The sequence below is a fragment of the Mesocricetus auratus genome, unplaced genomic scaffold (assembly GCF_017639785.1).
Source record: "Mesocricetus auratus isolate SY011 unplaced genomic scaffold, BCM_Maur_2.0 Super-Scaffold_100009, whole genome shotgun sequence".
NCBI lineage: Eukaryota > Metazoa > Chordata > Mammalia > Rodentia > Cricetidae > Mesocricetus > Mesocricetus auratus.
The window spans coordinates 62,110,235-62,126,909 of NW_024429193.1; the positions used below are offsets into that span (position 1 = coordinate 62,110,235).

General features: G+C 40.8%; 1 protein-coding gene across 2 annotated transcripts in view; it reads right to left on the reverse strand.

Moving 5' to 3' along the window:
- Positions 1-10,125, reverse strand: part of Them4 (thioesterase superfamily member 4) — a 36,803-nt gene extending 26,678 nt beyond the window's left edge. The window contains exons 1-4 of one of the 2 annotated variants that reach the window (XM_040752287.1): positions 9,837-10,125; positions 5,549-5,732; positions 1,408-1,567; positions 506-613 (exon numbers count right to left, since the gene is read on the reverse strand). In XM_040752287.1, the coding sequence (XP_040608221.1) occupies positions 506-613; positions 1,408-1,567; positions 5,549-5,732; positions 9,837-9,908 (524 nt within the window). In that variant the 5' untranslated portion in view covers positions 9,909-10,125. The remainder of the gene's footprint in view (positions 1-505; positions 614-1,407; positions 1,568-5,548; positions 5,733-9,836) is intronic. The other variant, XM_040752286.1, reaches the window with a different exon arrangement.
- Between the last annotated feature and the right edge of the window lie 6,550 nt (positions 10,126-16,675).

Below are 16,675 nucleotides of genomic sequence, written 5' to 3' on the forward strand. Positions count from 1 at the left end.
ACTATCTAGAACACGGCTATCCTTATGCACTATCTAGGATACTGCTATCCTTATGTACTATCTAGGACATGGCTATCCTTATGCACTATCTAGGACATGGCTATCCTTATGCACTATCTAGGACACGGCTATCCTTATACACTATCTAGGACATGGCTATCCTTATGTACTATCTAGGACATGGCTATCCTTATGCACTATCTAGGACATGGCTATCCTTATGTACTATCTAGAACACAGCTATCCTTATGCACTATCTAGAACACAGCTATCCTTATGCACTATCTAGAACACAGCTATCCTTATGCACTATCTAGGACATGGCTATCCTTATGTACTATCTAGAGCAGCTTCTGTCCTTTCATGGCTGAGTTAAAAAGTGTGTCATACATTATACAGATCACAAATATAAAATATTAATAGAAAATGTTTACTGACCTTGAACTCAGGATCTGCTGCTGGAGAATATGACTTAAGAACATAAGGAGAATGGTCACAGACTTACTTTTTATAGTCGATGTTGAGGTTGGCAGTCATGGCAATTCCCTCGGCAATTGCACACGTGCCAGTAGTAACATCAATGATGGTTGCAATGGCACCTCCATGAACATACCTAGTCACAACAGCAGCAGAAGAGAAAGTTTCAGAAGTTCATGATATAGCCTCAAGATATAAACTATTCTAGTGTCTTTTTACATTTACCTCATGTTCAGTGTATTTAATAATGTTAAATAATACTCATATCCTTAACTTCGTTCACAGCATAAAGGATACTTGTAATAAAACTGGAGCTGAGTAGTAATCATATTACAGCATGAAAAAGCTAAAATGTAATTAAGAAACATTATGCTTGTATATATACCTATCCCTTGTTTAAAAGTTTAGAAAATGGGGATGGAGTCACGGCTCAGTAGTAAGGAGCATGTACTCTTGCAGAGCACCCAAATCAGTTCCCAGCACCCATGCTGGGTGGCTCACAACCACTTGCAACTCCAGCTCCAGGAGGACCTGACACTACACACATACACACACAGTTTAAAATAATAATAAAAGTAATCTTTAAAGTTAGGAAGTACATACAAATAGAAGGAAGAAACCTTAAGGCCCTTAATATCAAGTCATGGCCAAACTACTGCAAAAACGTTCATCATACTCTGTTGTTCTATGTCCTATAATAATGTACTATATGCATCATTTAATATTATGTTAAAATTATAAAATTTAACCAATATAGATAATATTCATTAATGTGTTATAGATGTCTTCCTATATTAACAAATATGTATCTATATTGCCAATTTAATGTTGTCTTTGTAGTCCCTGGATATGTTCAGTGTATTTATTGTTAAATCATATTTATGAAGAGAAGCAACTCTCTCAACTCCATGCTGCTAGGATAGTTCTTACCCAGGTACCCCTTGAAGGTGAAGACCTGATTGAAACAAGCAAACCATTCTCTTCTCTGCTTTATTATAGAACATCACATATTCAAAGCCCAGGCCTTCCTCAAAGCTTCTGGTGAACTGTTGGGCCTTAGACATTTGTTCTTCTTTCGCAAACCTGGGATCTGTAAAGAAATAGGGGTATGGGGACAGGAGAGTAAAAGAAAATGCCATGACAGAACTAAGCACCTGTATCCTGACAAAAATCATATGTAGATGGATAACTGATTGAAATGCTAAAGAAAGGAATGGAAAGGTCACAAGAAACAGCACAGTGGCTAGGGATGCAGTTTAATTGCAGAGTACTTGCCCAGCAGGCACAAAGCCCCGGGCTCCCAAGCCCCAGCACCACATAAAACTGTATGTGGTAGTGCATGACTGACTGCCTTGTTGGCACTTGGTAGGTAGAAGCAGAAAGATTAGAAGTTCAAGGCCATTCTTGGCTACATGGTGAGTTTGAGGCCAGTATGGACTACATGAAACCCTGTCTCAAAACAAACTAAAACAAAACAAAACAATACCTGAACAGAATATGACAGAACACAAACTCTCTACAATAGCAAAAACATACATGTAAACATACATAGACAGAGTAAAAAAAAGTGGCTACATACACATGGGAATCAGTGAATATGGAATCTGAATGCTAACAGTAAACTGAGTGAAACAGTCAGGTGCAGAGAGAAATTCTTCTGGCATAAGTCTGGTTTAAGTGGACTTTAGTGAGAGTGAGTAATCCAATAGTAAGGAAATGGTTTTCTTGGAAGATATGAGATAGTTCAGTCCAATAAATCACCATCTTTGGGTTAGAACCATTGTGACTCCTGAAATGAACTTAAGAGTTCAACATTCTGGTCAAGATTATCAAATTGTGAGGTATCTCATAAAAAATGAGAAAAATAAGTACAACAAATTTATTAACAGAATTTGAGCTTCTACCCCCATTTAACTGATGCAGAATCAACAAGATTTCCAGGGGTTTCTCATTTGGTTAAAGCCCAAGGATGGACAGAGCTGAAGGCTGTAGAGGAACAATAAGAGACTGGCATCCTTGGTGGGATGAAGGATTTGACAGAGGTACAAGAGGTGACAAGGCCAACTTTACACTAGAAAATGAACAATGTCCACCAAAATTGGCACGTGGGTCAGTAATGGTTTCCATGTATAGATCATTCCAGCAAAGCTGAGCAGGTAGAAGCCAGGTTGCATCAGGCTAAAGACATTCAATGAATTGTATGATATCAGAGTAATTTTAATAAAAAACACTATTTTATAGGGTTAGGGATCAGATCCAGGGCTCTGTACACACTTGTCAAGTCCTCTAAAAAGTTAATGTTGTGGACTGGGGTGGGAACAGGGTCTCCCTGTGTAGCCCAGGATGGTCTCAAACTCTCATCCTCCTGTCTGAGACATCCTCTACCATACCCAGCATTAAAATTTACTTTCAAGTAATTTAGTAGTTAAAACTTAATAAAGTAACTTACTTCAAAGCTATTTTTCCCTTTTTTGATAAGGTGGAATAAGTCTTGGCTCTAAACTCAAGAATCTAAACAGAAACCTGAAAATGACCAACTATTCTTGGTTAAAGTAATGTGACTTTAGTCTCTTTCTTTCCTTCATCCATGAGAACACTGAGACATGGAAAGCTGAAGTACTTTGCCCAAGCTCACACAGTTTTCTGTGCTGTGTAGAACCAGAATTTCAACCTAAACATGTGTGGAACTAAACGTGGTAGTTAGTAATTTTGTCAATTTGACACAAGCTAAAGTCATTCAGAAACCTTAACTGAGGGACAGCCTTCACCATACTGCCTATAGTCAAGCTTGAGGGACCTGATTAGTGATTGGTTTGGGAGGACCCAGGCTATGTGGGTGGTGATACCCCTTGGTCCTGGGTGGTATAAGAAAACAGGCTGAACAAGCCATCCAGAGTAAGTCAGAAAGTAGCTTTCCTCAGTGGCTTCCAATTCAATTCCTGCTTCCCTTCATGATTGGTTTGTAAGTAGTAAACACAAAATAAATCCTTCCCTCTCCAAGTTGCTTTAAGTCATGGTGTTTACAGCAACAGAAAGCAAGCCAGGACACTAAGTTCCAAAGATTAAATTGAGCAACAGTTAGCTTTTGAGTGGCTCCCAAGACCATAAAATTGAATGGGATTAAAAAGATAAAGAGTATTATGTACTACGAAATGGGTACACCCTGTGGGAGTCTGATGGCAGTGTGTTGCTGTGTTCCTGAGACATTAGGATGAGCAATACAGTTGTGGCAGGTCTGCTTGCTGCTGAGAGATGCAGCAGGGAGCAATGTCACGAGCAGGTCCAGGGAGGGAAACACAGTGCCTGTGTCCTGTGTCCATGGTCAGTTCACTCATGAGGATAGGAGCAGATCAAGCTCAGGTACAGGGAGGAGGGGACAAGAGGTGGTCCGAGCCTGGAAATGCTCTTCTGCTGGCTTCTATTTTCATTTAGCTACACAGGGAGCAAAACCTGCTGAGAGTGAGAATGGGAAAGAATTAGAGGTGTGAGCAGAAAGAAAGGCCGGAAGCAGACATCCAGAAGAGAAGACAGGAGAGTCACTAGACTAGGAAAACAGGAGACAGGCTGTCAGGAAACACTGAGGGCTAATTAGAAGTCATCAAATAGGATAAAACCCTCAGAGAGTTCATTAAAATAGTTACTTAATACAAAGTGTGTTTAAAAATAAGACAAAACAATCAACCCAGAATGATAGGAAGTATAATTTTTGAGTGCTGGGTATGATGTGGAATAATGCTGTTGTGCACTGTAAAGATTTGTCACTTGTATTGGTTTAACAAAATGTTGATTGGCCAGTAACCAGGGAGGAAGTACAGGTGGGGCTATCAGACTAGGAGAATGCTGGGGAGAGGAAAGGCAGAGAGAAGTCGACAGCCAGATGCCACGTGCAAGAGGCCTATGCATCACTGGTAAACCAAGACCACGTGGAGATACACAGATTAATAGAAATGGGTTAATAATTAAGAAGAGCTAGCCAGTAAGAAGCCTGAGCCAGCAGCCAAACAGTTTATGATTAATATAAGCCCCTGTGTGTTTATTTGGGATTGAATGGCTGCAGGGTGGGGAGGTACAGAAACTTCTGGCAATGGTATGAGGTAGGTTGTCTTTGGACTTAAGTCTGAGAGATCAGAGGGTGTGCTGGCTAGTTTTATGTCAACTTGACATAAGCTAGAGTCATCAGAAAGGGAGCCTCTGTAAGGAAATGCCTCTTTAAGATCTGTCTTTAAGGCATTTTCTTAATTAGTGATTGATGGAGAAGGGCCCAGCCCATTGTGGGTGGTGCCGTCCCTGGATTGGTGGTCCTGGGCTCTATAGGAAAGCAGGCTGAGAAAGTCATGGGGAGCAAGTCAGTAAGTAGCACACCTCCATGGCTTCTGCTCCTGCCTCCAAGTTCTAGACCCACTTGTGTCCCTGTTCTGACTTCCTTCAGTGATGGACTACAATGTGGAAGTATAAGGCAAATTAACCTTTTCCTCCCCAACTTGTCACAGCAATAGTAACAGAGGGTAATTACAGAGGGTAATGCAATAATTACAGAGAGTAATTCAAATTTTCTGATCTTCTCAAAGGGAAGGAGCCAGATTTCGAGATAAAGAGAAAAGAGACTGGTGATGTCAGCTTCAAGACGCCAGGTTGGGATCATCTTATTTTTGATACGTTTTGTGTTCTTCCATAATCTACAAAATTTAGTGAGATTTCTGGCTTATAAAACTGGGAACTATAGAACCCCAGTACCGTTTTTTTCTCTCTCTTTCCCCTCTCCCTAATCTTCCCATTTCTTCTTTCCTCTTTCTTCTTCATTCCCTACTTGCTCTGCTTTTCACCACCTCCTTTTCCCTTCCTCTCCACTCTGAAATGGGGTCTTACTATGTAGCTCATGATGGTCATGAACTTGCTATGTGGCCCCAGCTGGCTGTGAGCTCATGGTCTTCCTGCCTCACCCTGCTGAGAGGGACTATATGCATGGAGAACTACCATGTCTTCCTTCTCTTTAAGTCATAATTAGTGCTTCGGTGTGTTACACTTTACATTGATATTCATATATTATTTCCGGGAAAGTGGCTGTTCTTACCAACAAAGCGAGTTTGGAAATCTTTAAAGATTTGAGGATTTTGTCTGTATGAAGGCAAACGTTTCCAGGAGCCATCTTCACATTTCTTCATGAACTGGTCAAAGAGGAGTCTTAGGTCCTTGCTCCAGCTGGGGTTTGGGAGACCATAGTCCTTGTGAATGACTTTCTCAGAAGAAAACAACCTCTAAAAGAGAAAAGAAAGGAAACGAGGACTAGGAGGTACATACTATTTCATATTTTCTACAACTTCCTAAGACTACCATACTGCTTTTCTTACTGCTAGAAGATGATCAGGAACTCCAGAGCTCATTTGTCCTACACCCCTTCATGGAGATGAGAATGACAAAAGGTCAATGATTTGTCCATCTTCTCCCAGATAGTTACTGGCAGAGATAGCATTAAACCCAGGTGAGCCAGTCACCAGACAGAGAGAGATGGACGGGTGAGATACACATGGTGTGGTAGTTTGCATATAATTGGTCCCCATAATCTCATAGTGAATGACACTATCAGGAGGTGTGACTTTGTTGGAATGGGTATGACCTTATTGGAGGTTGTGTGTCACTGTGGGGGTGGGCTTTAAGGTTTCCTATGATCAGGATATCACCAGTGTCTCAGACCATTTTCTGTTGCCTACAAGATGAAGGACTCTCAGCAACTTCACCAGCACCATGTCTTCCTGCACACTGCCATGCATCCCACCAAGATGATACTGGACTGAACCTTAGAACTGTAAATAAGCCATCCCAATTGTCGTCAGATATCCACCCCAACCATACCTGTAGCGCTGTGACTAAACAGGCGTGGTCACAGCTGAGGCCGTGACAGAGGACAGGACTAGATCTGGGGTCACAGACACCAGAACTTGCTCTTGCTGCTGGTTGGGTCATAGGTCCACTTCTGACACCAGATATTGCGTGGGAATCAAGATTCACAAGACCCAGTACAGGTTAAGTGAAGTTTATTCGGGGAGAATGCACTTACACAAGAGGCGGGTGACCGCCACAGTTCCAGCTCCAAGGATCTTCCCAGGCTGTTCCCTGTGACCCAACCAGCCACAAGAGAGAGCTCTGGGATCCTCGACCCCAGATCTAGTCATATCCTCCACCATTTGGGTGTTGTCAGTGCTACAGGTATGGGTGGGTTGGATATCTCACTACATCCAATTAAATGTTTTCCTTTATAAGAGTTGCCATGGTCATGGTGTCTCTTCACAGCAATAGACCCTAACTAGGACACACAGGAAGCTAGAACACAGGGAATGGTAGTATTTGGCTCTTTGGCCTGAATATTGATAAGTAGATATTAGAAAGAGTAGTGAATATAAAAACAAAAAGGAACAAACAACAACAACAACAAAATCAATGTATGTACATGTAAGGAGGCATGAGACAGTTTTGAAGGGTTTTATTATACTCTATGCAATAGGAACTATTATCCCCATTTTACAGATGATGAAATTAAGGTATAAAAGAAGCTAGGCAATATCACAGTGTAAGAGAAGGAGCAGTAAGATATAGAGGTATAGACAAAGCCTCAATGCTAAGCTAACTGGTTTAAATTATATCTGCAGCACTCTCAGATTATTTAAGCAGGGAATAACATACTCAGGTTTGATCATGATAGGAAAGAGAATGGCAATGCCCAAGACTGCAAATGGAGGCCTCTACTTGGAGGCTACTGGAGTAACTCAGTGAGAATTATGAGACCATAAAGTAGAACTCAGAGATGACTTCCACAAAGCAAATGAAGGAATAGGACAAACACTACAACCAATCCCTGGTGTATGAATGGCACCATGGAGTAAATGATAGTTAATTACAAGAACGAATACAAGAGGGACAAGGAGGAGGCTGAGAGAAGGGAGCTGGTGTCATGGTAACTGTGCCTTTCACTCACGGATACTTCTCTGGAGCACTGAGCACTGCCACCATTCCAGTCAATAACTGAAGTGTTGGAGGACTAGGAAGACACAGTGTGATCTATGATGGAGCATAAAGCAGATACTCACAGACAGGAAAGCAGCTGCAAAACTCTCAGAGTAGTTAAGATTATGGAAGGTATCAACTATGGCCTTCTGCATCTAGTCAGCACTAGCAATCCATTGTGACTAATGTATGTATCACTTGGACCGCACCACTGACATCAAAATACCATGCTATACTCACTGATGGAAGAATCAGCCAGCCTAGCCAAAATATCCAGTTTCTAGCTCAATGAAAGACTCTGTCTTAAGGCAAAAATAAGGTGCAGAGTGATAAAGGAGGGCACTTGACAGGTGATTTAAGGTAGCACAAGGACAAAGATAGATGGGTGTTTAAATATTACAAACAACATAATATATAATTACAGAGATAATAAAATCCTTTACATTATATATCTATATAACTTGAAAGACATGAGTAGCATATCACACTTGTTACAACACAAATGTCTTTACTTAGGACGAAGCTATTTAAAGAGGCAATCATGGTTCAGTGGTTAAGAACATGGGTTTTTCTTCCAGGGAATGCAGGTTTAATTTCCAGTACCCACAAGGCCTCACAACATCTGTAACTCCAGTCCCAGGAGAGCCAACAACTTCTTCTGGCCTCTGTAGGCACTGCCACACATATACAGACATACATGAGGCAACACACAGAAATTTTAAAAATATTTTTTTCTTTTTTTTTAATGGAAAGGACCATGTGAAAAAAATCATGAAAGTGATACTTGAGTGTGAAAAATGATGAGTTAAAATGGTGAGGAAAAAGGGAAGGGGCCAAAGACTGTTGAAAGGTCTACGTTAGATGTGGTCCAAGGCTGAACTAGGAATGGAGGAGTAAGAAGAAAAGGGCTAAGTGACATTCAGTAGTAGAACCCAGGGAAATGGGGAATTACTAACTTCAGGAAAGAGAAAGCAAGCACAAGAGTCCTTGATGATTCCAGAGTTGTGGCTTTGATGGCATGGTTACAAGGAAAAGATGTCTGTTCGAGTGAAAGTGTGGATCAGAGAGAACGAGAGCGGAACTACTAATCTTAGTGTGAGGCATGTTGAGTTACGTTACATGGACAATGTGGTGGGAAATAAAAGCAACTCAATTTTCAGTTCAAAGAGGCGAGAACTAAGAGCTACCTGCAGTAAATGCACTTGTAAATTCGCAGTACAGTTGTGAATGAAGGATGAATCCTAGGGGTAATCATTACCCTTTGTTCTTAGAAGAGGAAAGGTCATGCTTGATCTTTAGTTATACATTTATGAGAACTGGAGTTATAGGAGAAGTTATGACTTTTATGCCTCCTTAAAGACAGAAAGCCTGTAAATACTAATGTTCCGTTGTATTCAGCACAGACTGCCAGGCACCAACACGTAATTAAAGAAACGAATCCATATTTGTGGTTGTAAGATTAGCACAATGCATTTCCTTTTCTAGTGGGCAAGATGGTACCTAATTAGTAATGAGTCTACATTCATTATTCTTTTCAAATTGTGTGTCCACCATTGAGCTATACCTCCAGCCCTCACTTACCGTCTACCAGGAAGCTGCAATAGCTTGAGAGAGATGCCACAGTCACCTAATAACCAAAGTTCTCTTTTGGTTCTTGCTCAAAACAGAGCTGTTCCCTGTTGTTCCTTAGTCATTTGTTATAACATAAAGAATACAGGCTTTGAATTTGGCGAACTAACCCCATTCTCCCAAGCTAATTCCTTTGGAGGAAAGTTTCTTTTTCCTTTTCTAACAGTAGTATGTCTTACTTACCATCAATGGGCAATGATGCCTGGAATATTGTTGGAGCTCAACAAGTACAGACTACATCAATGCAACAAAGTAGGGATGCAAATAAGGGCAGAGAATTAGTTAAGACTTACATCCCAGGCATGCTAAACGCTTCCCTTGCATTATCTCATTTAATCTTATCCTCTAAGATGATGATAATGGGTCAGAGAGGGCGTAATTGATCATCTGACAGTTAGAAGCCTCTTCCCAAGTTGGTTATAACGAGTCAGAGACCATCAGGATTAGATACCTGGAAAGATAAGTGCTCTTCTCCAGGGGTCTGTAACGGCTGATTCTTTCTCGGGTTTGCTGGGTGACCTTGTAAACCTTTCTTATTATCTCAGTAGCAGTGGAGGTCCAATCCCTGCTGACCTATTTCAACCTTGAGTTACGTTCCCTTCCGGTTCCTCCCGATTCGAATCTCAAGGCTGAAGAGCCCCTGCTCCCCGTTACAGCCGAGGGTTGGTGGTAGCTTAGCTTCAGCCTGGCTGTCTCCCTGCGCTCACCCGCCGCCGAGTCCCGGGACTCACCCACACCAGTCCGGGTCGCCTCGCAGGCGGAGCCCCAAGAGTGCGCAGGCGCGCAGCGCAGCTTCTCAGCATCGCTCAGGCCAAGGACAGGACGCGGTTATCTCCTCTCACCTAGAAAGAGCCGCATTACCACACACGCCGACACGCCGGCCCGGGACTATGACTGTGGAGGCGGGTGGAGGGCGGAGCCGAGCGCCGCTAGGGATGCTGGCGCCTCCCCGAACCCGGGCGGACCAACCCCTCACCGCCCGCTTTTGGTTCCGGGACAGTTTGCGTCCGGCTTTACAGTCTCGGTAACCGCAGGCACCGACCCCTGCACACGCGCTGCGAGTCAGTTGACATCTTCAGTTCCTTGTCCCCAGGCGGTTAGCTCTTCACCCCGCGAAAGACTCAGAGTTTACAAGAAGTGAATAACCTTTGGGAACCGGTTGACGGTGTTGATATATGGACTTCTGGGTGCACAGCATTTGCCCTTTTAAAATTGTCAGTCCACCAGGCGGCGGTGGTGCACACCTTTAATCACAGCACTCGGGAAGCCAAGGCAGGTGGATCTCTGAGTTCGAGGCCAGCTTATTCTGCAGAGCGAGTTCCAGGATAGCCAGATACATAGAGAATCCCTGTCACAAACAAACAAACAATCAAACAACAAAAAAGTCAGTTTCTTTCAATTGCCTCCTGTGTGTGTGTGTGTGTGTGTGTGTGTGTGTGTGTGTGTCCGTCTGTTCCCGCGTGTCTGTACTGAAAAGGATGTGTATCAACTTTTACTCTAGCAAGATAGAATTACCCTGAACTGGCTAATGGGAACCTCTTGGTTTAAAGAATATGTAATTATCCACTGGTTTGTTGCTCATTTTTGTGCTGCCGATTACTAGACAAACAGAATAATCTCACAAAGGAACACAGAAATAAGGGATGCGCCACCAACACCCAGCGATTTGCTAGTTTTAAAATAATAATCACAACGAAAATGGAAGGGGTTGGTTACTTAAGACTTTAGCCGATTAAGTTCAGAGAAGGCTGTAGTCTTTTTATGTGAACAAAATTTTTATCCAATTGGGAGTATTCTAACATTTGGATAATGGTGGCGCAAGCCTTTAATTTCAGCACTTGGGAGGCAGAAGCAGGAGGATCTCTATGAGTTCTAGGCCAACCTGGTCTACAGAGTAAGTTCAGCCCAGCCAAGACTCCAGCACCACATCTACCTGTATGCTGCCATGCTTCCTGTCATGATGATAATGGACTCAATTTCTGAAACTGTAAATGAGACAACTCAATTTAATGTTTTCCTTTGAAGAGTTGTTGTGGTCAATAAGACAATACCCAAAGCTCTGAGGAAATCATCAGAAATTATAAACTTAAGAACAAAACAAAGCATCAGGTCTTGCCCTGAAAGCTAATACATTTTGAAAATGTCACTAAGGGCAGAACATTAACTGTCAGAAAGCCTTGCTGCTTCAGACATAAGAATTAGGTTTGAATTTTATACTGATGCATCAGATTTTTCACTAAAGAAAAAAATCCCCTAGATAAATTTACATTTTAAAATATCTTATGCTGTTTTTAAAAATAATATTGATGAGCCGGGCATTGGTGGTACACGCCTGTAATCCCAGCACTCAGCAGGCTCTCTGTGAGTTCGAGGCCAGCCTGGTCTACAGAGTGAGTTCCAGGACAGCCTCCAAAACAATACAGAGAAACCCTGTCTCAAAAAACATATAAAACAAAACAAAACAAAACAAAAATTGATGACCATGAAAGTTTTCAGATTTGGAGTTCAATGGGTGTTGTGGTCCTACGGGCTCCCTCGGGGGAGGGGTGAGAAGGTGCAAGATCAACTACAGCACAGACCTCGGGAGTCAGATGAAAGGACAACGGCCGACTCCTTATTTAGCAATGAATACAAACTTATTATATACTCTCCCAGCAACCAGGCGTTCTGATCCCTTGACGTTGTGTAGTCGCCCCTCATTGCCTGGGCAGGGTCAGGCCCTCTGACAGCAACTGTCAAACTCGTTTGGCTCATCTCTCAGCCCAGTAGGCCATAACTTCCTACAAATGGGGGCATGGGATTGTCATTATCAGTAAGAGATTTATTATGAGAATTACTAACATTATAGATAGACAGAAAGGTGCAGCTCAGAAGGGGCTCTGTTGAGAGCTCAGGCCTTGGGAACAGAGTGGGATCCTTTCCTATCAGGTCTCAGCAGAAGTTGAAAGTTTCCTGACAGAGAAGTGAGTTAGCCCACAGCAGGGGTCTTCATGGTGGGGAGTGAATGTGCCACTCTGAGGATGTAGGCAGTGAGGAAGAGCTTCACACCTAGTTGAGTTGTATAATATATTGGCAGCCCTCTGATGTCCTGGAGTCTGTGGCCTGAGTCTGTAAATTGCCTTGGGGAAATGAGAATGGTGTGTGCCATTGTCCTGGAATTCAGGCACCTGGCAAGTCTGTTAAAAGGGACAGAAATTCACACACAGGTTCTCTGTAGCAGGATTGACATTTCCTTTACAGGGGCTATAAGAGAGAGTGATGGAAAGTGGGTGCGGCTGAATTAGCTCCCAGTTCAAAACCAAACATATCATAAACAGATTTACTACCTAGTGTATAAGTACCTAGGTACTACCTAGTGTATATCACATATGTGATAGCCCCATCTAACTAGAGCTATGAAGCTGTTAAAGGGCTTTAGCCTAAACATAAATGTTAAAAGCCACACACAATTAAGAACCACAGGAATTAAATTCCTGTCTTTTAAATTTAGCTATTTCCTATTTTACTAAAAGTAAATCAACTGTTGTTTTGTTTTAGACTTGGTCTCACTATGTAATTTTAATTGGCCTGAACTATGTTGAATAGAATTGGTTTCCTTGAACTCACAGAGATCTGCCTGCCTCTGCTTGCCAGGTACTGGGATTAAGGACTATACCACCACACCTGGTATAATCATCATTTTAAAGAAAGAGTAATTGCTGTGAATATAAAGCACTAATATACCCATCAACCTTTATAAATAACATTTTGGCTATGATTAACATAACTGCTTATAAATATTTCTCATCAGGTTTACATTTTAAGCAATTTTATTAGTATGTGCTACATATATAATAATGTATTTTCAAGGGAATTTTCATACATGAATATAACACATTTCAATCATATTTACTACCTTACCTTCCATCTCTCCTCTCTTCTAGCTAACCTCTTCTCTTCTCAACCTGCCCTTTCTAATTTAATATCTTTTTAGATTTTAAGCATATTTTACTAATTTTTGATAATTTTATACAAGCAAACCATGTATTTGATCATATGCACCACATTCTTCTATTTTAAAAAAGCTTATGGAGTCTAATTTGTGCTGTCCATTGACTTGTGGGTATGGGGCCAACCACAGAAGCATAGCTGACCTCCAAGGACCATAACTCTAAAGAAAAGAGGCTCTCTTTCCTCTAGCTTGTATCATGTGGCAACTATGAAGGAACACTAACAACTATGATAACACTTATACACATATCTATACTCCAGACAAATTATGAATGCCATTAATAGATATACTCATTATATATTCATTAAAATATCTGAAATATTGAAAAAATGAACAAGAAGTTAGCAACATTTCATCATGTTGTCTCTGCCAAGAGTTATATAGAATTATGTTGCATATAGTACAAGAACATTTTCTGTTGCAAATAAAAAGATGGAGTTTAATGATCCTATGAAAAGAGACACTGGCCGGGCCTTGGTGGCGCATGCCTTTAATCCCAGCACTCTGGAGGCAGAAGCAGGTGGATTTCTGTGAGTTCATGGCCAGCCTGGTCTACAGAGTGAGTTCCAGAACAGCCTTCAAAACAATACAGAGAAACCCTGTCTCGAAAAATTAAAAAAAGAAAGAAAGAAAGACAGAGAGAAAGAAAAGAGACCCTGAATATAACATTGCATTTTTGTGGCTAGAACCAGATTTATCTTAATGATTTTACAGTGTACATAGATACAAAATTAAATACAAAAGCCAATCAAATAACATTATTTATATCAAAATGTGCTACATATTAGTAACTATGCCAATAGAGAAGTAGTCCATCTCAACATTGACAAAATCTTTTCACATTTCATATGGTCAAGAGCCCAGAAGTCAAGTAACATTATCTCTACATATGGACCAATCCTAAAACTAACATTTTAAGTTAATTTGTCTAGCAAAAATTTTTATAATTTTTCTGAGCATTTAACAAAAGCATTAACAATTTGATAATTAATGATGTTTCAGAATATTTGTTTACACTGTAAAGATGTGTCTCTGCCAAAGGCACCTTCTGCTTGGTTTAAAAAAGAGCTAAATGGCTAATAGCTAGGCAGGTGAGAATAGGCAGAACTTCTGGGCAGAAAGAGAGAAATTGGGAGGAGGAATCTAGGTGTGTAGATTACACCAGAGGGATGCCAGGAGACTATGAAGAAGTTGGACATACAGTATAGAGCAGAGATAACCCAGCCAAGAGGCAGAACACAGATTAATAGAAACAGGTTAATTTGAGTTATAAGAGCTAGTTGGGGACAAGCCTAAGCTAAAGTCAAGCTTTCATAATTAATAGTAAGTCTCTGTGTTGCTATTTGGTAGCTGGTGATCTAAATATAGTCTGACAAGAAAGCTTGCTGCCAAACACAGCATGTAAATCCACATAGGGCTTGAGAAAGCTGAAAAAAACTCCCAAGTAATCTGAGTCCTTGTGGCACGTAGAGGCATGGTTCTTTAAATTGACTTAAATTGGGTTTATGAGTGTGGGGGAAGTGGTCAGCATGCGACTCAGTGGCAGGAGACTAGGTAGAAATGTCTACTGGAGCTTGGGTGGATAGACTGGCTCCAGGCTGGGCCCACAGGCATGAGGTTCCTCTTTAACCTACCTGAAGGAGGTGGAGTAAGATGCCAGGCCGTGTGGCTAAGAAGAGCCACACAGAGGAGAGCCTAGAAACCACTTAGCACTTTAAGGTTTGGCTCACGTGGTCAAAGAAAGCTGTGGATGAGCAAGAAATCAGGCCCAGACTGAGAAAACATCTAAACAGATATACTATACTTAAAAATGTGATTAGATACTAAAGAAAGAAAAGAAAAATGGGTATATATGGTCATAGAAAAATAGCATAAAAATAATGAATTCTTGCTGGGAGGTGGTAGCACACACCTTTAGTCCCAGCACTTGGGAGTCAGAGGCAGGTGGATCTCTGTGTGTTGGAGACCAGCCTCGTTTCCAAGAGCTAATACCAGAACAGACTCCAAAGCCACAGAGAAACCCTGCCTCGAACCCCTCCCAAATAATGAAGTCTTTAAAAAGAAAGTAAAATAATATGAAAGGAAAAAGCAACATAAAGATGAAAAATACATAGGTGTCTGGATCCTATGTGGTGCTTTGTTGACGTTGAAATTTTAAAATGCTAATAAACAAAAAACAATAGTTGCTAAGAGGCATCAGATTATGGAAACTGCTACATTCAACCAACCTACATATCTCAAGAATGTCTTAACTTCAGAACGGAAGTCAGAAAATCTGTTGCACTGGGTGAGAGCTTTTGCTTTTGTTTCCAGAAGGAACAAAACAGCTATTGATTTCTCCAAAATTAGTAGAGACCAGATTTGATTGGTGAAGATATTCTGAAAATCTTGGCTACAGACATAAAAAAAGAAAAACTACATATGTGCTGATCCCTTGACATCGGAAGAGCTGGATGAGACTGAATGAGGCATGATAAATCTATTTGGTTGCAGAATGCTCATGCTTTAGTATTACATGCCATCTTTTCATATGGCATGGATAGAAGTCTTGTTATATAATCCAAACAGACTTATAAAGATGCCTTTTACCTGCTCATAGAACAAAAATCATCTTTAGTTGATTTGTGCACACTGCACATTTCATTGTGTTAACATATATGTTACCTTTAAAAGTTTGTGTGCTTTCAGAAAAAAAAGGACCAGACATCAATGAAAACAAGTAGCCCAGGTTATGCATCCTCTCAGTGTTCCTCTGTTGCAGTTTACTCAAAATTCTGCATCCAGAACAACTTCAAAGCTTCTAGCTGAGATGGTCCAGCCTTATAACCTACTCCAGCCAGGATTTCAGACAAGCTCTACACTTTGCTATTATGCAAAGACTGGGCAATGAATGATACAGCTAGCTCTCCCAGGACTTGATCATTATCTCAGTTTTTTTCAGGGTTCCCTAATGCTATAACCCCCATACAACAGTAAGTAATTTTAAGAACATGAACATGATGTACACATTCCCAGAAGGTGGGGTGGATGATTTTTGGTCATTTGGTGGGTTATTGATGTTTGCTTGCATATATGTTGTTTAAGGGGTTGGTTGCAAATTGTTACTGATCATGGTAAGGGAGGAAACTAAGCAAGGGAGGTTGGATTCAAGGATCCCTTTCTGAAAATAAAAAGGGAAGATATGGGGATGATAGGATAAAAGGGTAGATTATTGAATCTACTTTTAGACTGAAAAAACAACTACTAGTCTCAAATAGCTTACACTGGTATGGATTTTTGTATATTGATACAAATTTAAGGTTATTTTTTGCTATCACATATTGTGTACATGCTTCTACTCTTGTTTAAGGTATTGTACCTATGCAGTTAATATTGAAATGTAATGTAAAGTTCTGGTCCTTAAAGGCTACTATTACAAACTGTTTAAAATAATTAGGAAATATATGTTAGTAATTAGTTATCTATAGCAATCAAACTTGTAGTCATATAGGTATGTTTTCAAGATCAATCAGAGACATACTTTAAATAGAAGGATGGTCTTCAAACACTTTAGAGACATACAGACTATGGTATTTAATA